Source organism: Lepisosteus platostomus, chromosome 5 (genome assembly GCF_059453375.1).
Source record: "Lepisosteus platostomus isolate fLepPlt1 chromosome 5, fLepPlt1.hap1, whole genome shotgun sequence".
NCBI lineage: Eukaryota > Metazoa > Chordata > Actinopteri > Semionotiformes > Lepisosteidae > Lepisosteus > Lepisosteus platostomus.
This window is the reverse complement of record NC_142615.1, coordinates 23,703,750-23,723,948: the sequence shown is the minus strand read 5'-3', so window position 1 is coordinate 23,723,948 and position 20,199 is coordinate 23,703,750. Positions and strand designations below refer to the sequence as shown.

Below are 20,199 nucleotides of genomic sequence, written 5' to 3'. Positions count from 1 at the left end.
CTGTGTCTTTCAGGGGGAGGGGGGCAGCAGGTCGAGCTGTTTAGCAGCTTTTTTTCCACACATAATACGTGTCAGCTCTTTTGCCAACGGTAAATAAGGTTCTTCAAAAATAGTGTAGCTTACCTGCTTTAGCAATCCGCAAGCTTTTTCCGCGTTTCCGTTTTTATTTCCGTATTTATTTAAAGTTTTTATTTCATGCGCATGGGAGTGAAACACAGAGACGCTCGGTGTATTTTTCTCAAATTCGAACAGTTCTTAAATATTTTTCTATCACGCTTTCGTGTGCTCACAAGATTGCCTGCGTTCGTAGCACGTATTTCTATGCATTCCTGTGTTTACAATGTTGGCATTGTTCCAAAATCACGCACATTCTCCTTTCTCCCTATTTGCTGGAGATACAATAGTTTTTTTTAAATACAATTGGTCACTTGCATCCGTAGCACGCATTCCTATAGAGTGGTATAGAATTACAGAGTATCTCTTGTGTCCACTGAAGTATTAGCACGCACTGTATCGTAGTATGTAGGCTGCGTATTCGACAAGTATTAAAATACAAAATATGAAAACCCGTCCCGATTTTTCAGTGCACACTACACAGTTCCAGGGTCATTTGGCGTACCACCTGGTGGCACTCCACGTACCACTGCCGGTACGCGTACCACAGTTTGAGAACCACTGATCTACAGTATCTATAAATCTCTTACACATCATTTACAATGGCTTTTCAACTAATAGCCCGTGCAGGGATCAAACCCTAGCTGTTGGTACAGTACGAGTTGCGTAAGGCTCTGTAACGTGCAGATGAGAAACTAACCTCTGCTTCTTCATTATATACACAGTGAACTATATATGTGAGCTTACTGCCTCCTACGGGCTCTGTATTTGATTGCGGTACAAGACTGGCCGTGGAGATAAAGTGAGACGGGTGTGTACATTAAAAGACTCATAGTGTCCCTGGAAGGGCTCAAATCACCACCCTTTTGGTTAACAACCGAACCACAAAGACTCATGTACAGCTTAACACTTCTCGGTCTCAGTGAAAGTGATACACTCCGTAAAATTTCCAGAGATTCATTTATTTTTAAAGGAAAATCACCAACAGCGGCCGAGATCTACTGGAGTTTTTTCATTCTATACTGCGATTTCTGAAGGGTACTCTGTGAAAATACGAGTTTTGACGAGAAGGGATGGACATATAAGGTCAAAAGGCTTGAGGAATTGAACCTTAAGGTGAAGACTGCGGGTTCAGTAGCAGCAGAACCTGATCAGTATCAGTTGACTCCGATATACTTTGAAAATGAACTTGGGGATTTAGAGTCAGACGTGCTACCGTTGCACCATGGGGTACTTAATTAAAAAAAAAATAGGGAAAAAAAAATCAGTGTTCCTGGATCTGTAATTGAGAACAACACCTGCACAAGAGCTGCGCAGGAAGAATAAAATGTGGTCAGGGATGAAGAGACTCTCTTCAGAAGAGCGGCGCTCCTCACAGGAGGAAAAAAAAATCTTTTTTTTGTGAAGCTGATTTGTCTCCTTTGGGGAATTCAAATGAGCTGGAAGTTGTGACCTTGTGGTGCAAAGGTAGCGTGTCTGACTAAAGATCAGAAGGCTGCGTGTTCAAATCACGTTGAGGTCAGCTGTTACTTTTTCAGGTTCTGCTGGTCCTGAACACGGAATTCACCCCATGCAGTTGAGTTCTATCTGTACACCACATAGATAATCAAAACAAAATAGAGCAGTACAGGACACGCAGTGTGGAGCTCCCACAGGCTTACAGTCTCCAGCATTGGAGTGGAGGGGAAAAAAGAACTTTGTTTTTTTTTTTAAGAGAAAAGGCACAGTTCACATCTGCTTAACATCACGTCCAACTTTAGAGACAGCTACATCAGATAATGGAATCCCAGAAGTTTCAGATAACTTTTTTTAATACAGGTTCAAGCAAACCTGAAAGTTAATGAGTTTCCGGACACTTTTGTTTTATTAAAAAGTGTCTGAAGCCTGAAACTGTAATTTGAAAACAAAACCCGCTATTGGACATTAGCAGGTGCTTTTTGTAACGATTTGCTATTTCATGCTGGAAAACAAAGGAAACAGACCCAACGTTTGCTTTCAGGTGCGGTTCATTACATAATATACATCTATTACTGAGGAGCTTGAATAAAATTTACACGAGCCAGGTAGAAGTCGAACCTACAATCTTATGATCCGAAATCAGATGCGTTGTTTATTAAACCGCTGGCATTTCACAGGACCTGAATTCCCCCATAGTGTGCTCAGCGCCGCTACTAGTAATGCACCACTCCGTCTAAAATTTCAAAGTGAGAAACATGTGTTTTCTGATTTTTTATGAGTTTTAAAATATAATCTCTTTAAATCAGACAAGGGGTTTATGTTTCGCACTGAAATTCCGATTGACTGAGAATTCAAAGAAAGACTGTTTTCTTTCACAACACCGTATAATTATCACATCCACCAGACTCTCCAACCTCTCCAGATCTTGCTGGTCGAGCAATTGCTCCGATAAATTAGGTCACGTATCATGTTAAATAATTTCTTCTCAACACAACATTTCCTGGTGCACGTTTTCTCTATGAAAAAAAGACATTTTTCCGTTGCACGATTTCTCGTTTTTTATCAAAGCATACAGAAATAAAAAAGAAGAAGAAATAGTGTCGCAAAAGAACTCTGTCGCCCTTGGGAGATGTCAAACGCATTGGACATGAAAATGGCAGATAAAAGCCAGTTCTCTTCGTTTCTCAGTGTCGGGGCTGCTAAGTAAAAGAGGCAATTTGCTCTGAGCGCAGGTTCAGCGCTTACTGAACGCAGATGTCTCAGAGCGGTGTGTCCAAGCGGCTGTAAAAGGTGAAGGCTGTCCTGTCACCGTAGCCTAGTTGGTTAAAGCGCTTCTCTATTAAACAAAAGAACCGAGATTCAAATCCCAGCCGTGTCTTTCTTCCTATCTTGTAGTACAGAACGTATCATTTCGGGCAATCACAAAGGGCTTGATTTCGTTAAATGCATGTGTTCATTTCCTTTCTGGAAAACTTGTTTTTGATGAAATTCACACAGCTTGCGAAAAATGAAATTCAATTCTTGGTTATCAGTGCAGAAGAAATATTACAGGCTGGCAAAATAAACGGGAAGATATTTTTTTTTAACCGAAAACTTGTGATTCGAGAAATGACCTTACCAGTCAGTCTCTGTGGCGCAATCGGTTAGCGCGTTCGGCTGTTAACCGAAAGGTTGGTGGTTCGAGTCCATCCAGGGACGGGGTTCTTTTGCGATATAAACATTGTCTTCAGTCGATTGGATTTCTCAGCGAAACGTTAACCATTTTAATATTTGCAGGAAATGCGAGTGTTTAACACGTGTCAGGGTCACCGGGAAATGTCCAATAATGCCCAACATTGCAACTCCCCAGAAAACCATATTCACTCAAAAAAAATTATCGTCGAATCTTCATTTATACTCCAGTTGAATCCTCTGCTGAAATATTTTAAAAATACAATGCAGGTTTGTTTGAGAACTTGACAAGCATTCTTACAATAGCACTGTGCAGTTGGATTTTGATATTTTGACATATTTACCTTAATTTTAAACATAAATACTATACAGTCTATTGTAATTTTAAAATATGTTAGCTGAGGATGCAAAGGGGTGAAAGGGAAAGGTCAGAGGGTATAGTAAAAACAAGGTTAGGATTGGTGGAGGTGGTAGGGGTGTTGATGGTTTTTCTCTTGTCATGGAAATATAACTATTAATTTTAAAGGATCACTTACTGACGTCAGACAGCTGCCAATTCTCCAGACGTGTCTCTGGAAGGATAAACAGTTTATCCTCCGAGGTTCGTCCAATTTGCTAAAATTGTCCGGGTCCGGATGGAGTTTCAGCAGCCGTTCGCGCTCAGGTTTGTGATCCCGGACGAGCCCCCAAATTGTCATGGAAATATAACTATCAAGGAAGCCACAAGAGAGAGTTCTCACCTGAGTAAGGTCTTTATTTCAATATTGCAATATTGGGAGCCCTGCAAAGTGCAACCAGAGACTCAATTTGTTACAAGCAGTACAGGGTTTTTATAAGACGTTGCGCTGTAAAAAAGTTCAGCACTTGGTCCCTTCTAAAACTTCCCCTTTCTCTAAGAGAAAACAGATTACATCATAGAGCGAGAGAAGAAAAACTAGATTTGTTATTCAAAGCTTATCAGTTACTTTCAGCTAATTCTAATGACCCAGACAGCATATATTGTTTTGGTACATTGTCTTCTAAACTAATCTACACAGTGTACTTTGTTGACGAACTGTTTTCTAAAATTCTGCACGCACTGTAGCACAGCAGTTACATCCTTGAAATATATTATCTAAAAGCACCAATATATTTTTTCAAAGCTCTCTACATTTTTAAGAATCAATTTACTTATTAGATTTCCACTTCACCGGCATCATGCAAGCAAACTACATAAATATGAGAAAACACGCAAGAGAGTTGTCACTCAGAGTGTCGAAGGGTCGATGTATACTCAGTTGAAATGCAACGTCAGGACTTTTCCGAATTATGTCACACGAAGAGAGCACAGCCCTTTCCACCCTGCCGCGTGTGTCTCGGTAACTCGCTGTGATCGTATAGTGGTCAGTACTTTGCGTTGTGGCCGCAAGAACCCCGGTTCGAATCCGGGTCACGGCAGAATAGGGGCGTCTGCTTTTACTACTCGCACGAATGAAGGCAAAAAAAAGCCAATCGATGTGAATGAACGGCACTTTACAGAGGAGTACTGCCTGACTGGATCGTTGATGAACGACAGAGGCCACTCCGACCTCTTCTCGGTTTTCTTCAATGACTTACTAAGGATCTTCTTCACATTCGCCCATGCAGGGGAAGCCAGTTACACCAAAGCAAACGCAGGAAAGTGCATTTCAAGCAGAGACCAGGAGGGACTTGTTTACACCGAGAGTGGGCAGAGAATGGAACAATGCGCCCAGCCCTGTTGCTGGAGCCGATTCTTGATGAGCTCTTGGGCTCACTAAGAGGCCCTCGCTGGATGCTAATCTTTCTGTTGTTCTTGCAGGTCCTGTGCTGCTTTTGAGCCGACAGAGCTCGTCCTGGTCTGACGGCACAGCCCAATTGCAAATGATCGGCTCCGCATACAGAAGGAACGTAAGTTTGGTACAAGAGTGCACGAAAGCACCGGAAATACATTGGGAACAAATGACCGGTCGCTCAAGACCTCTGTGAAGTACAGGAGCGTGCAAAACGAGGCTGTTTCCGCCCGGTCTCGAACCAGGGACCTCTCGCGTGTTAAGCGAACGTGATAGCCGCTACACTACGGAAACCTGCAGGGACCGCTGCTGGTGTCTCGCTTGCGTTTCGGGCTGAGAAAGGGACGCGTCACTTTAGGAAGGGGGCGCTGGAGAGAGGAACAAAGGGCGCGATGAAACAAAATGCCGAAACCCGGGATCGAACCAGGGACCTTTAGATCTTCACTCTAACGAACTCCCAACTGAGCTATTTCAGCAGTGCGCAAAGCCCACAGCCACCTGCTCCAGCCTTCCTGTGTTGTGGCATGAGCGCACCAAGAGTACCGGGAGAGTGTTGCAGGAACGTCACTCAGAAGGAAAGCCACCCAGCTGCGCCCTCTGAGCTCTGTCCAGCGCATCTTCCTCGCATGGACTCCTGCCTGTGACGGGCAGGAAACAATTAGCAAGAACAGAACGACACCCCATGGGTGTCTCATGACCGCACCTTAGGTTGTGACACTTGCAGGTGTGAGAGGTTGCCGGGCTACTTTGGAGCAGAGCTTGGGCGGAGGGGGGGCGGGAAAGCAGACAAAGAGGTGACACCTCAAGGTCTGCACGATCACAGCTCTCTGCCGCCCCAGGCTTCCGCTCGATAAGCTACTGGACACACCCGCCCCTCCTCACACAGACCGTGGAAAAGCCCCCGAGTGGGAGGGCTCTCTCTTCCTCCCAGGAGCTCTTGGACACGACGCCCAGACAGGGCGTGGGGAGCCGCCGCCTGCAAACACGGCTCCAGGCAGGACTCCACTCCGCAGGAGCCGCAGAGCAGAGGAGATGGGGGCAGCTTAGCTCCTGTGCAGAGACCTGAGCTGTTGTTGCTGCGGAAGCTGTCTTTTCTGCACTCGGGGTAGGAGTGAATGTTGAGCACATTGAAGCGCTGCGACATGCACTGTACAGATCCCGCCACTACTGGGCCCGATTTCCCCAGATCGAAACCGGGCGGAAACAGGCCCGTTTCGTTTGTTGCCACCCACACTGTTTGGGGATTCGCCTAGCGCTGTGATCGAACAGACCCACTCACCTCTGAGTGTGGCGGGATCTGCACAGTGGATGTCGCAGCGCATCCTGCTTTCACTTCAATGCGCGTCCTGATGTACCCTGGTCTCCCGCGTGACAGGTGGGGATACTTGCCACTATACTAACGAGGAAGACATCGCTCTCTGCTTAGTGTGTAAAACACTTACTTGCAGCATTGTGTGTGCTGTGGTTTAAATGCTATTGGTTTGTGAACAGAATACCCCTATCCCAGTGCATTATGCCACATTAAATAAAAGCACGAGAAAAAGAGATTCAGAACGCAAAGCTGTGTCAGTGTTCTGTGTAAAAAATCGGTTTGAACATCATGGGAGCTGTTTTTAATAAGCTGCTGAGTAAAGAATATTTTAATCTTCCTGCTGTCAGTAGTATTGTGCATATAGTTGACTCTTACCTGAATGAAAACAGGACATAAAGGAAGGGTTTCAGAATTCAGACAAAGCTTTATTCGCTTGCTTACAGTCTGAATAATTGGAGACTGCACTATTCTGTTGCCTATAGTCATATACGGGTTTTTCGCATGAAGCCGTATTGAACAGTATTTCTCACGTTGTGAACTTATACAGCGGCATAAGTTATACAGTATATGTATACAGCGGTCCCCCGGGTTCCAGTAAGTGCATAATACCGGGGTAAAGTTAGCTCGAAGTTCGAAAACGATTTTGGCACGCCTGTAGCGCTTTCACGAAACCTCTTAGAGTTGCAAGAATGCTTGTTTTGTGTATAAAATACATTGTGGATGCTTTCTCAGCCTTTACTTTTTCGATTTTATGACATTTTTTTGACCATGCACGAATATTCTTTTGTCCATATCTTCGCAATGGAAGCACAGAACGCCGTCAAACCAAATGCATTTTAAAGACCACGACTTGTGGATATTTCCACAGCCTTTACATCAAACTATCAGTGAGCTAATTATCTTTTTTTAAACCTCCGGTTTTTCATCGATGTGTAATTACGCACGAACTGGAACCCGGGGGACCGCTGTGTGCACACGTTCACAACGCGAGAAATACTGTTCAATACGGCTTCATATGAAAAACCCGTATATGACCATAGGAAGCAGAACAGCGCGGTCTCCCATTACCCAGACTGTAAGCACGGGAATAAAGCTTTGTTTGATTTCTGAAACCCTTCCTTTACGCCCTGTTTTCATTCAGGTAAGGGTCAACTATATTCACAATACTACTGACAGCAGGAAGATTAAAATATTCTTTACTCAGCAGCTTATTAAAAACAGCTCCCATGATGTTCAAACCGATTTTTTACACAGAACACTGACACAGCTTTGTGTTCTGAATCTCTTTTTCTCATGCTTTTATTTAATATGGCACAATGCACTGGGATAGGGGTATTCTGTTCACAAACCAATAGCATTTAAACCACAGCACCCACAATGCAGGAAGTGTTTTGCACACTAAGCAGGTCCTCTGACTTTTCCCAGCTTTGTTTTGGGTTGTGGAACCTTTCTTTATATTTTTTAGGATTTTCTGAAGATAACACAGGTAATACACTGGGATAGGTGGGTCATCTTCATGGCTCAATAGCATTTCAAATACAGCACCCACACTGTTGAAACCAAGTGTTTTACACACCAGACAGGCCCCCTAACTTTATATAACCTTGCTGTGGCTGTGGCCCCTTTCTTTAATTTTTTATGATTTTTTGAAGATAACACTACAGGTAATACACTGGGACAGGTGGGTCATCTTCATGGCTCAATAGCATTTCAAATACAGCACCCACACTGCTGAAACTAAGTGTTTTACACACCAGACAGGCCCCAGAACCTCGTACAACCTTACTGTGGCTGTGGCCCCTTTCTTTAATTTTTTATGATTTTCTGAAGATTACACTACAGGTAATACACTGGGACAGGTGGGTCGTCTTCATGGCTCAATAGCATTTCAAATACAGCACCCACACTGCTGAAACTAAGTGTTTTACACACCAAACAGGCCCCAGAACCTCATACAACCTTGCTGTGGCTGTGGCCCCTTTCTTTATTTTTTTATGATTTTCTGAAGATAACACTACAGGTAACACAGTGCGATAGGTGGGTCATCTTCATGGCTCAATAGCATTTCAAATACAACAACCACACTGCTGAAACCAAGTGTTTTACACACCACACAGGTCCCCTAACCTTATACAACCTTTCTGTGGTTGTGGCCCCTTTATTTATTTTTTTAATAAGAATTTTAGTTTTTCAATATGGCACCATTAGACAGGCGGTACATGGGGATTGGGGGGTGCTATTCATGAGTCAATAGCTCTTCAAGCACAACAGCCACAGTGCTGCAACCAGGTGTTTTACACCAGACATTTCCCCTAACCTTATACAACCTTGCTTTGAGTTGTGGAACATTTCTTTATTTTTTAATGTTTTTTTTGACTGTAATCGAGTGTTGTGCTCACTAGGCAGGCCTCCTGACCTTTCACAGTCATGCTTTGTTGTGTGCAACTTTAATTATCTTTTTAGGATTTTTTGAACATGGCAACTTCCACCGAGACGGGTGGGGGGTGTGGGGGTGCTCTTCAATAGCTTTTTCATCTATACACACAAACGGATGTAACCAAGACACTCAGAACCTGTCACGCAGGGGCTGACTGCTGAGGATAGGGATCCAATGCGGTGCCCTTGGTAGGGTTGGCGCGAGACGCAGGCGTAGTCGGAGTAAGCAGGCAGGGGCCCGAGTCCGGGAAGGCGTAGAAGTTGCGTCGGTAGGCAGAGGCGTAAATGAAGAGAGAGGCTGGGGTCAGGATCCGAGAAAGCGTAAAACAGGCGAAGGTACAAAATCGAGTGGCTAAAGCAGTTGTCGGAAAAGCGGGGTCGAGGTCCAGGGGAGAAGTCATAGTAAGGCAAAGGCGTAGTTAGTAGGTAAGCTCCGGGAGAGAATCTCAATCGTGAGCAATGACCGGGGGACAGATGAGGGTTTAAGTAGAGGACTGATTGACATGTGCACGTTTGGTATGGGGAGAGCTCGAGGGAATGCGGGAGCGCTTGCCTGCTTGAGGGAGATTCATGACAGAACCAACAGAATCAACCTGAACTCATAGAAAAACAAGAATGCCCCCGAGACACCTGAATCACCCTCCTGGACCACTCTGGTATCAACACCCCCAAACCCATCCATACCAGCTAACAAGATTCAGAATCGGTGCAACCCTCCAACCTGGACCAAGAGCAGGATGGGACAAGAACCTGCACCACACTACGTAAACAGGTTTGTATTTTTGGCTGAAGATGAAAATGTCTAACATAGATTGTTTTGGTTCTAGCAAACAATAAAAATAGTTGTTAAAATCCAAACACACATAATGAGATCACTCTCTGTCAGTATGTGTAACATTCTGGGTCTGGGCTCCTCTGTATTTGGGCTAAAGAGAGTTCAACAACATTTATTAAATGCACTGACATCATAATCTGACAAGATCCATTGTTTAGGGGAGACTTGACCACCCACTGTCCCCCTGGTATCGTGAAGCTCATTGTCCTTTAGCTTTCCAAAACCACAATCACTTGGGACTCCGGGGGGATCGGTGTATGCAAAATATGAATTCCTTATGCAAGAAATTGTATATGGTCAATATAGCGATCATATCTTATCAGCAGATGGTAATCTCCAAGGAACAAGTAATAGGTTTATTCCACGCTGAAAAATGATCAAATGATTGATGAACCCAAGTGATTTGAAAGAAATGTTAAACAACTCAAAGCGAGGTTGTATAAGGTTAGGGGAGCTGTCTGGTGTGTAAAACACCTGGTTGCAGCACTGTGGCTGTTGTGCTTGAAGAGCTATTGACTCGTGAAGAGCACGATGTACTATCCCCATGTACCGCCTGTCTAATGGTGCCATATTGAAAAACTCATAAAAAAATAAAGAAAGGGGCCACAACCACAGCAAGGTTGTATAAGGTTCTGGGGGCTGTCTGGTGTGTAAAACACCTGGTTTCAGCAGTGTGGCTGTTGTATTTGAAATGCTATTGAGCCATGAAGACGACCCACCCGTCCCAGTGTATTACCTGTAGTGTTACCTTCAGAAACTCATTACAAAATAAAGAAAGGGGCCACAGCCACAGTAAGGTTGTATGAGGTTCGGGGGCCTGTCTGGTGTGTAAAACACTTGGTTTCAGCAGTGTGGGTGCTGTATTTGAAATGCTATTGAGCCATGAAGACAACCCACCCATCCCACCTGTAGTGTTATCTTCAGAAAATCATAAAAAAATAAAGGTTCCATAACCCAAAACAAAGCTGGGAATAGTCAGATGACCTGCTTAGTGTGCAAAACACTTACCTGCAGCATTGTGGGTGCTGTGGTTTAAATGCTATTGGTTTGTGAACCAGTGCATTGTGCCACATTAAATAAAAGCAAGAGAAAAAGAGATTCAGAACACAAAGCTGTGTCAGTGTTCTGTGTAAAAAATCGGTTTGAACATCATGGGAGCTGTTTTTAATAAGCTGCTGAGTAAAGAATATTTTAATCTTCCTGCTGTCAGTAGTATTGTGAATATAGTTGACCCTTACCTGAATGAAAACAGGACGTAAAGGAAGGGTTTCAGAAATCAAACAAAGCTTTATTCCCGTGCTTACAGTCTGGGTAATTGGAGACCGCGCTGTTCTGCTTCCTATGGTCATATACGGGTTTTTCGCATGAAGCCGTATTGAACAGTATTTCTCGCTTTGTGAACGTGTGCACACAGCGGTCCCCCGGGTTCCAGTTCGTGCGTAATTACGCATCGATGAAAAACCGGAGGTTTAAAAAAAGATAATTAGCTCACCGATAGATTGATGTAAAGGCTGTGGAAATATCCACAAGTCGTGGTCTTTAAAATGCTTTTGGTTTGAAGGCGTTCTGTGCTTCCATTGCGGAGATATGGACAAAAGCATATTCGTGCTTGGTCAAAAAAATGTCATAAAAACGAAAAAGTAAAGGCTGAGAAAGCATCCACAATGTATTTTATACACAAAGCAAGTGTTTTTGTAACTCTAAGAGATTTCGTGAAAGCGCTACAGGCGTGCCAAAATCGTTTTCGAACTTCGAGCTAACTTTACCCCGGTGTGAGCGTCAGTCTCGCCCGTAGCTGCGAGAAGGTTAAAAGCGCACAAGTGATTTGTCTTTCGTCAAAGTAACTGCCGGAGCAGTAAGATGCAGAGCACAATCCAGCAGCTGTAGACGATGTTCGGGGAAGAGCTAATTCTGTTCGGGGAAGAGCTAATTCTGTTTTCAGCACAGGGAGTGAGAATGAGCTCAGTCCGGCTCCCAGCAGAATCCATCCTGGTTTGGTTACAGTGAGTCTGAGGCTCTTTGGATCGTAACGTAAAAAAAACAATTGCTCACATCGTGTGACTTCCACGACAGGAAGGAAAGATATCACTTAAAAAAATCAGAACTGAAGATTTGGATCCGGGGCCTCATACTTTTCAACTGTTAGATGAATTGTGCTAATATGTAACCTAACTCCAGTGTGAATAACTAGAAGAGGGGAGCAGCTCCATTCCATACCATGGGAGCTTTGAGATTGGCTGGGCCAGATCTCTCATTTGCATATCTGATTTGGAAATATAACACTAAACCCCTTCTTGCATGGATTTAACTTGCACCCAAGAGTCCCCTACTGTGTATTGCTACTTATTTTTTTATGATAAGTGGTGATTACCAGTTGACAGGTTTTATTTGTTGAATTATAAATGGTTTTGTATTATCATCCTGAATGGCCTGTACTCAAGGTTTGGTAGGGTATGTGTTTTCATTTCATTTACCAAATTGAATTTTTGCTCTTTTAGTATTTGTCTAGAAGGCTTTCTGAAGTCAGGAACCCCATTTATTTGGTGAAAAAGGATTCTGTATTAATATTAATATTTCTCATACAACATAAATAGGGTCTTTTATGAATAAAAAGATCTTGCACTTGGAAATCTTGATAAAGCTGTGTGCTTCCATACACTCAAGCAGTTTTGATTCCTAATATTTGACCTTAGGTGTGGGAACGGGTCTTTTTTGCCATTTGATTTCCAATTGATCAGCACAGTATAGAAAATAGACCCATAAAGCAACCTCAGCAGTGACAAATGTCACTGGGTCACTTGGGTTTATACGTCGGGGTCCGGTAGTGAAGCTCCGCTCCTGTTTAGCCCCCGAAGCCGTACAGGGTGCGGCCCTGGCGCTTCAGCGCGTACACCACGTCCATGGCGGTGACGGTCTTCCTCTTGGCGTGCTTGGCGTGCTCGGTGTAGGTGACGTTCTCCAGGAACACCTTCAGCACCCCGCGGGTCTCCTCGTAGTTCAGCCTGGAGATCCGCTTCACTCCCCCACGGCGAGCCAGGCGGCGGATTGCGGGCTTGGTGATTCCCTGGATGTTGTCGCGGAGAACCTTACGGTGACGCTTAGCACCTCCTTTCCCGAGTCCCTTTCCGCCTTTGCCTCTTCCAGACATCTTCTAGTTATCAGCTGTGAACACGACACACACTGCTCATCTTTGATGTATAATAGACATCTTTCTTTGATGTCTATTATACATCAAAGAAAGATTTTTATAGGTGTAGAAACTAGTAAATAAAGCCAATGATTTGTTTTAGAAATGTATTATTAAAATATACAATTATTCACACCTGAACAATATGTAGTTCAAATTATACATTATATACAATATTGTATTCAAATGTCTAATCATCATAAAAAACACAACTAGTAAACTTCAGTTACAAATTCTAGTAACATGGCAATATATATAGTAATGACAAACACAAACTAATTACATGAACACGCTAATATTTAACTCAAAACCACATTTCAATTCAAATATAAATTTTTAAAATTTACAACTTCTTTATTTCCACGAAAATATTATGTAGCACAAACGCTACTTTCTAATAAAGACAGAAAGAAACTGTTTGTTTTGTGTCTACTGGTGATCTTCCTCTCGATACTAATGAAATGTTTAATATGATCCCTCGAGAAAAAAAAGGAATCAATTTCCGCCTGGAATGATTGATGCCCCATCAAACATTTTGTAATATCCCTGGAAGTTTATACAGTAGAATCCTGGTTGGTGGCTTAAATTCAAGGTAAATGAGACTAAGGAAACGAGTTGGAAACTTGATGTCGAAGTGGGATTTAAATCACCCATTTCACATTTTACTTCATTGGGCAGTATGTGCCAGAGAGCAATGCCACCGCATCTCTTCGATAGCTCAGTTGGTAGAGCGGAGGACTGTAGTGGAGTCAACAGGGAATCCTTAGGTCGCTGGTTTGATTCCGGCTCGAAGGAAGGTGCTTTTCATGTAATTTAATCAAAGAGTTAAAAAAGCGACTCTGTTTTATTCAGACATTGATCAAAAGCTCAATAATCGACTAAGCAAAGGCTCCTGTTCCGAATTCAGCCCACGTCTGATTGTCTTTTTTTTGCCAAGATCTGATCTTTGAATTAAGGGACTACACTGTCTGCTTTGTAATTCAAAAATACATACAAATGTCAAGTTTTTTGTAGATATAAAGGTGTTCTCTGTTTTCAAAGGATAGTTACTTAATTGGCATAATGATTTGGTATTGATTTTGTATCGTTGTATTATAAAGTTTGTGCTTTCTGTGTTTTTATCGTATTGTGAACTTATTTTTTAAACAAATGCTTACAAAGGCAAACACGGCACACATCTGTTTATACCAGCGGTGAATTGTACATTTTTATTAAGTACTAGCTACTGTGCACTTCTGGGAGTATAACAGGTTCGATTTAAAGTGGCAAAAATATAAAAGGGGAAAATACCCCAGACTGCGTGTAAAGCCCTCGTTGTGACTGTTTTAGATAAAAATGGCGTACTGTGCACGAAATTTTGCAGAAACACAATCTGATATTTTGATAATTATTATTTTAATAATTTTATAAGTATGAGGCCCCGGATCCAAATCTTCAATTCTGATTTTTTTAAGTGATATCTTTCCTTCCTGTCGTGGAAGTCACACGATGTGAGCAATTGTTTTTTTTACGTTACGATCCAAAGAGCCTCAGACTCACTGTAACCAAACCAGGATGGATTCTGCTGGGAGCCGGACTGAGCTCATTCTCACTCCCTGTGCTGAAAACAGAATAAGCTCTTCCCCGAACATCGTCTACAGCTGCTGGATTGTGCTCTGCATCTTACTGCTCCGGCAGTTACTTTGACGAAAGACAAATCACTTGTGCGCTTTTAACCTTCTCGCAGCTACGGGCGAGACTGACGCTCACGATATGAAGGCACCCGCTGGTATACCTTCTCTAACTTTCAGTCGCGACAGACTTCGCTTTAAAAAAAAAAAAAGTAGATATAGCCCTGAAAAAAGCATTAGCTTTATCAGTTTTATATTAATCTATTTTGAATCAAAGTTTGATATTTTGTTTTATTTTTTATTGCATTTTACATAATAATAATAATCATTATTGCTTACACTTATATAGCGCTGTTCTGGATACTCCACTCAATGCGCTTTACAGGTAATGGGGACTCCCCGCCACCACCACCATTCTCCTGAATGATCACAGAGAGTCAGGACCTTGGTTTTACGTCTCAGCCGAAGGACGGCACCTGTTTACAGTTTAGCGTCCCCGTCATTGTACTGGGGTATCAGGACCCGCATGGACCGCAGGGTATGCGCCCAGCGACAGAAACCAGACGTGTGTCGGGCTCGGCTGCGAGCAGGACAATGACGTCACGGGGACAAAGTAGAGGAAATCAAAACAGTTCTATAAAAGACCTGTGTCAGCTGTTGGTTTGCAGTCTGGACTCTAAATCCTCCGATCCGATTTTAAATCTCTCTAATACCTGAGCTGCGGCTTCTTCCGAGTATTTATTCGTATACTTATTATGTGTAAGTGTATAGATGAAACCTTTCATAGTGTAACGCTTACGGCCGACAGGCACTGTGTAAGAGCCGGTGTACCAGAGCAGGTGACGTCACTGCCCTTCCCTGTGATAGCAGGACCACAGCCCGTGGGATGTGGGGAGATCTCTCTTCAGCTCACCGGGCTGGGTTGCTGCAGAGAGACATGGGAGTCCCGGGTTCGAGCCCCCGACGGTGGGGGGCCGACCTAATGCGCCCTTGTTGCGTTACAATATATTGTTCAGTTTAAATCAAAATGCTTTACTAATACAAGAGAGAAGTATAGTATGAAGGATGTGACAAATGTATGATTTCACGGAACAAAACGGTTTTTATTTGCATTCGAAATGAAGCAGAATTTTAGCGCAACACACAAGCCCTTTGTCTTTTTTAGTGATTTTTAAACAGACGTAGAAAACGCGTTTTTTTAACACTATAATAGCAGGGTCAGTGGCGTAATGAATAACGCGTTAGGCCTCGTGTCAGAAAATTATGGGTTCGACTGCCATCTGGCTTGTTGAGTTTATACCACTTACATTCTTTTATATAAATGAACTGCACCTGAAAGCTATAGAAAACACTTTGGGTAAGTTGTCTGCAGCCTCATGTGAATTTTGACAACTTACCCAAAACACTGTACTGTCTGGAGATCAGCTCCAGCTCTGAACTCAATTGCAATGAAAAACCATGCGTAACAAAACTGGAGAACAGCTGAACTTGTGCTCAGTTCGGTGATGAGGGTTCAGAACTGTCGTTGTTGTAATTAGCACGAACTGCACAGGCTCTGAATCAGACCATGTCAATTAGTCTGATCAGTGTAGGACACGTTAATGTAGAATTATTAATAGGTTTTAATAGGTTTATTAGTTAGTTAGTTCAGGTTTACCCACCTGAACTAATGTAGAATTATTACTTGGTCTGTCTCTTGTTTGTATATAAATGAATGTCTCTGACTCTGTCTCTTAATGTTAGTTTTACGATGTAGGTCAGACGTTGACATATGCACGAGTATACGAAATGTCTCACTCCTGATTCAACTCATGTTCTATAGGAGATTGGCGATTCCTCCTGTTTCTCATACAACCATATCAGAACAGAAGCCCGTGTCACCCAGCTGTGATTCAAGATCGACTCGCATCTTTATCCCTTTTTTGTTCATGATCATTATTTTCTTTAGTTATGATCAATATTGAACTTTTTTTAAATGAAATGACAATAATCAAACATGCAGGCAGATTTTTGAAAAGTATTCGGAATTGACAGGGTGCCCCTTTGGAACAGTCGTCAGAAAATGTGAGAAAATGAAAGTTATGTAAGCTCTCACACAAAGCATTGAAGATTGGAATCTGAGTGTAAAAAAGCTAACTGTCTCCCAATGATAGGCAGGGATACACACCATGACTCGAATAGACTCAGCGAACTTTAACACCTATGATATTACGAGTGCTTTGCACGTGTCGAATTTCAAGAAGGAACTACTACAACAGTTTGAACATAATTCAATACCACCGGCAAAGTCCAATGCCGGCAACTTCTGAGAAAATAATGTTCACTCATGGAATTTGGTCTTTGAATGGCTGGCGGGAAAATTCATTTATACTCCTTTTGCACCCTCAGCTGAAACATGTTAAAATAACAACGCAGATTTGTTGGAGAACCTGACAAGAATTATTGGGTTAGTACTGTATGTATTCTTGTATATTTACTTTAATTTTAATATAAATGTAAACATGCATGCTTTATAAGCTATTGTAATTTTAAAATATGTTAGCTGAGGATGCGAGGGGGGCTATTATACCTTGTGAAACACGCAAGGAACCGTAAAAAAGGCTGATATTTGAATAAAATTGGCGATCACAAGAAAACCACAATTTATGTGGTATTATCATCAATATCCTTCAAAATCGACGTTCAAATGAAGGATTTGAAGAAACTATGTAAAAAGCAATAGTAGTAGGAGAGGATTTTGATTTTTGCTCTTCAAGTCAGTAGATCGACGTAGAGTTGCGCCCCTACAAACAGCACAAAGGATGAAACCCACCTCCTTCGTTATTGCTATGTTTGTGCCGGTGAAAGTAGCGTTTGTGCTATTGAAAGCATCTCGGAAGGTGAAGGTGCAGTCACTTCCACATGTCATGATATCATTAGATCCGACGACAAGAGCTGAAGCCCCCCAGTCCAAGCCAGCAATGTGAGGAAGATGGACATGGAGGAAGGTAGCGTGGCCGAGCGGTCTAAGGCGCTGGATTTAGGCTCCAGTCGCTCTGGGGGCGTGGGTTCGAATCTCACCGCTGCCAAATGTTAGTGTTTTAAGACCTGCAATACGATCAGTAAAAGTGCTTTTTGTTAGGCTGCAGGAGGTGTTAAGAGATAGACTTTCTAAAAGACAGGCTTAACATCAAGGCAGAAAAAAAATTTTGTTTTCTCAACAGAAATTCTCTTTGGTACGTTCAGCTTTATGTAGGGAACAACATCTGCCAAGATCACTTTTGAGGCAGTGCACATGATAGTGTACCGGCAAGTACAGTACATTTAATATTGGCTGTGGTGGTGAGCTGCTTTTGTCTGTGAAACTTTTAATTCTTCACGCCGAATTGTTGGCAGGGGTAAAGCTTATTAAATCTTTGAACATAGCGCTCCATCAGAAGTACTTTGTTCGTGATCAAAAGAGATCAGAGGATTAACTTCATGAATTCACATAGCATACCTTACAGGAAAGATTTAAAAGGGGAATTGATTGTGCTTCCTGATGTTGTTCCTGTGGTTTCTTTGGATACAAAGGTGAATGTTCTTTGACGTTCTGCTAGAGTATCCACTGGGTGAGCTTTATCAATTAGCTCGGATAGGTCATCGGTGCTCCGTCTCCGGAAAATAATCAGCACTGTCGATCACGAGTTTACAGATTTCTCCAAATAACAACTATACATTTTAACCCAGCGGTTAGCATTCCTTCAATCCAATAGTTTTACTCTGGGTAAAAAGCAGCGCAATCTACAGAGAGATGATATTCAAATATTTTAACGTTCTTATTGGAATACCTGTATGGAGATATCGCTCAGAATTCCTAATATGATTTTGAGTTCAGTTTTGCTTTACTACTTTCAGAGTCTTTTATTGACCTTGCTGAAGCAGAGAAGTGACATAATCACAAATGCGACCTACCTGTGCTGCTGTTTCTGGTTAATAATTATTATTGCGAGGAAAAAAAAACAGCTCCTTGCATTAAGAGCAAGAGCAACCAACGCGCTCTCTTGTTGATTTGGGTTTTTTTCCGTGGTGCTCTTCCTCAGATGCAAAGTTATTTGGCGAGCAAGGACCTCTGAGAAGGAGCCTGAATCCGTCAAGAACTCTGAAATTCTAATATCGCACTACCGTCTTGTGTACAGAGATCTGCTTCTTCCTTTTTGAGTGTTTTGGTGTTTAAGAGCACACTTCCTACCTCGAATGTTAGTTTCAGGAGATGTGTTACCAGATCACAGATCATCTTGAAAAGATTTGGGATGCACTGGCTCAGTTATTTGAAGGAACCTATACCACCAACGCACTTCTGAGAAGCACCTGCACATTTTCGCAATCCTCTCTCTCACCTACAAAGTTATGAAGACACAGACGACCAACAAAAACTAATTTGATTCACTCAATTATTTGTCCATCTCTAAAGCCTGTGTGTATTGACTAGGCAATTCAAAAGCACATATTAAATAAGAACACGATCCTTCTTGTTACCATTCACGTGGTTGGAGCGTTGTTTCGCCCTTTAACATTCTTCTACAATATTTACAAAAGGGCTTTATCACTGGAGTTGTGTGCATCAGTCCATGAACATCAACTGTACTGCTGTTTTTCTATGCGTAATTTAATTGCAAGCACTTAAAAGATGCAAAAAGGTTTCAAAGAAAACATAATTGAAAGACAGTCGAGTAAGGAGGTAGAAAAACGCACTCCCCCATTGAAGAATCAACCACCGTCGCCCATGTGACTGGATATAAAAATAAATTATTCATTTCAATTATTCATGAAGGGTGGATTGTGGTCAGTAAACATATGCACATCTTTAAGTCAGTTCCACCATCTGTGCCATAGGGGATGTAGCTCAGTGGTAGAGTGCATGCTTTTCATGTATGAAGTCCTGAGTTCAATCTCTGGCGTCTCCAGATGTCTTATATTATTGTGCTCACATCGCAATCTTCTGTTGAGTAAGAACTCTTTGCTCGTGTTCATAGAGAGCCAGGTTTACACAATTAAATTCAGTCACACACGAAGTGCTACAGTCTTGCTCTGCTGTTTTAAATGTACCTCCAAAGCATTTCGTTGTGTTAACTACCAAATGATTTGAACTAATTTTACGTCATATTCAGGAAATCCAGAGAAGGTCATCAGACTTTTAGTGGCTGTTGAAGAAAACACCTGTTGAATCTCACCAGGGATTTCTTGAGAGATCATTCAGCGAGCAAGTCCTCCCTCTGGACTCCAAATATTTTGGGTTAAACTGTTATGCACATACTCTAACGAAGAGAAACGTTAGTGTCTTCCGGTGTGTGAGCCCATTTCTAAAAAAAAAAAGTTATATAAATTGAATTGTTCTACTTTTTAGGCTTGCATAGTCTTATTAATATTTCAGTTAAATCTTTTTTTCTGTAGTAACATCAGTTGATATTAATATTAGTCCTGATTTATAATTTTTTTGTCATGGTTGATCTTAAATAATTTTGTAATTAGTTTCAGTTTTGAAAAATCATGCAGAGAAGCTACCAAAACTGGTAATGTTCATATAATGTGTAATGCAATAGCAGCATTTTGGGTTGAAAACAAAAAGTATATCTTGGTATGAATCCTAACACTTCATAGACAGCGTTCTAGGACTTCTCACTTCAGATAAAGTTGTCAATACATCATAGATTTCTACTCAATCAATATCAGCAGTGTTATCGCTACCGAACGCTAAATATAGATCCTGGCAATACTTCGTGAGATCTTCGTAAGAAAATCCAAAATACTACGGAAGGAATCAAATT

The 20,199-nt window shown here is 42.1% G+C and overlaps 1 protein-coding gene and 7 non-coding genes across 8 annotated transcripts; 6 read left to right on the top strand and 2 right to left on the bottom strand.

The window, feature by feature from the left end:
- Positions 1–1,564: 1,564 nt before the first annotated feature.
- trnaf-aaa (transfer RNA phenylalanine (anticodon AAA)) lies at positions 1,565–1,636 on the top strand. The gene has a single exon. It is a non-coding gene; the product is annotated as a tRNA-Phe (tRNA).
- A 1,560-nt stretch (positions 1,637–3,196) lies between these two features.
- On the top strand, positions 3,197–3,270 carry trnan-guu (transfer RNA asparagine (anticodon GUU)). The gene has a single exon. It is a non-coding gene; the product is annotated as a tRNA-Asn (tRNA).
- Positions 3,271–4,608: 1,338 nt separating this feature from the next.
- trnah-gug (transfer RNA histidin (anticodon GUG)) lies at positions 4,609–4,680 on the top strand. Its single transcript has one exon. It is a non-coding gene; the product is annotated as a tRNA-His (tRNA).
- Positions 4,681–5,254: 574 nt separating this feature from the next.
- On the bottom strand, positions 5,255–5,327 carry trnav-aac (transfer RNA valine (anticodon AAC)). The gene has a single exon. It is a non-coding gene; the product is annotated as a tRNA-Val (tRNA).
- Positions 5,328–12,096: 6,769 nt separating this feature from the next.
- On the top strand, positions 12,097–12,152 carry LOC148665138 (U7 small nuclear RNA). Its single transcript, XR_015939037.1, has one exon. It is a non-coding gene; the product is annotated as a U7 small nuclear RNA (small nuclear RNA).
- A 306-nt stretch (positions 12,153–12,458) lies between these two features.
- Positions 12,459–12,764, bottom strand: LOC148665137 (histone H4-like). The gene has a single exon (XM_088633075.1). It carries the CDS (start codon positions 12,762–12,764, stop codon positions 12,459–12,461), a length of 306 nt encoding a protein of 101 aa, XP_088489201.1.
- A 746-nt stretch (positions 12,765–13,510) lies between these two features.
- On the top strand, positions 13,511–13,599 carry trnay-gua (transfer RNA tyrosine (anticodon GUA)). Its single transcript is given in 2 exon segments — positions 13,511–13,547; positions 13,563–13,599. It is a non-coding gene; the product is annotated as a tRNA-Tyr (tRNA).
- Positions 13,600–17,399: 3,800 nt separating this feature from the next.
- Positions 17,400–17,481, top strand: trnal-uag (transfer RNA leucine (anticodon UAG)). The gene has a single exon. It is a non-coding gene; the product is annotated as a tRNA-Leu (tRNA).
- Positions 17,482–20,199: the final 2,718 nt, after the last annotated feature.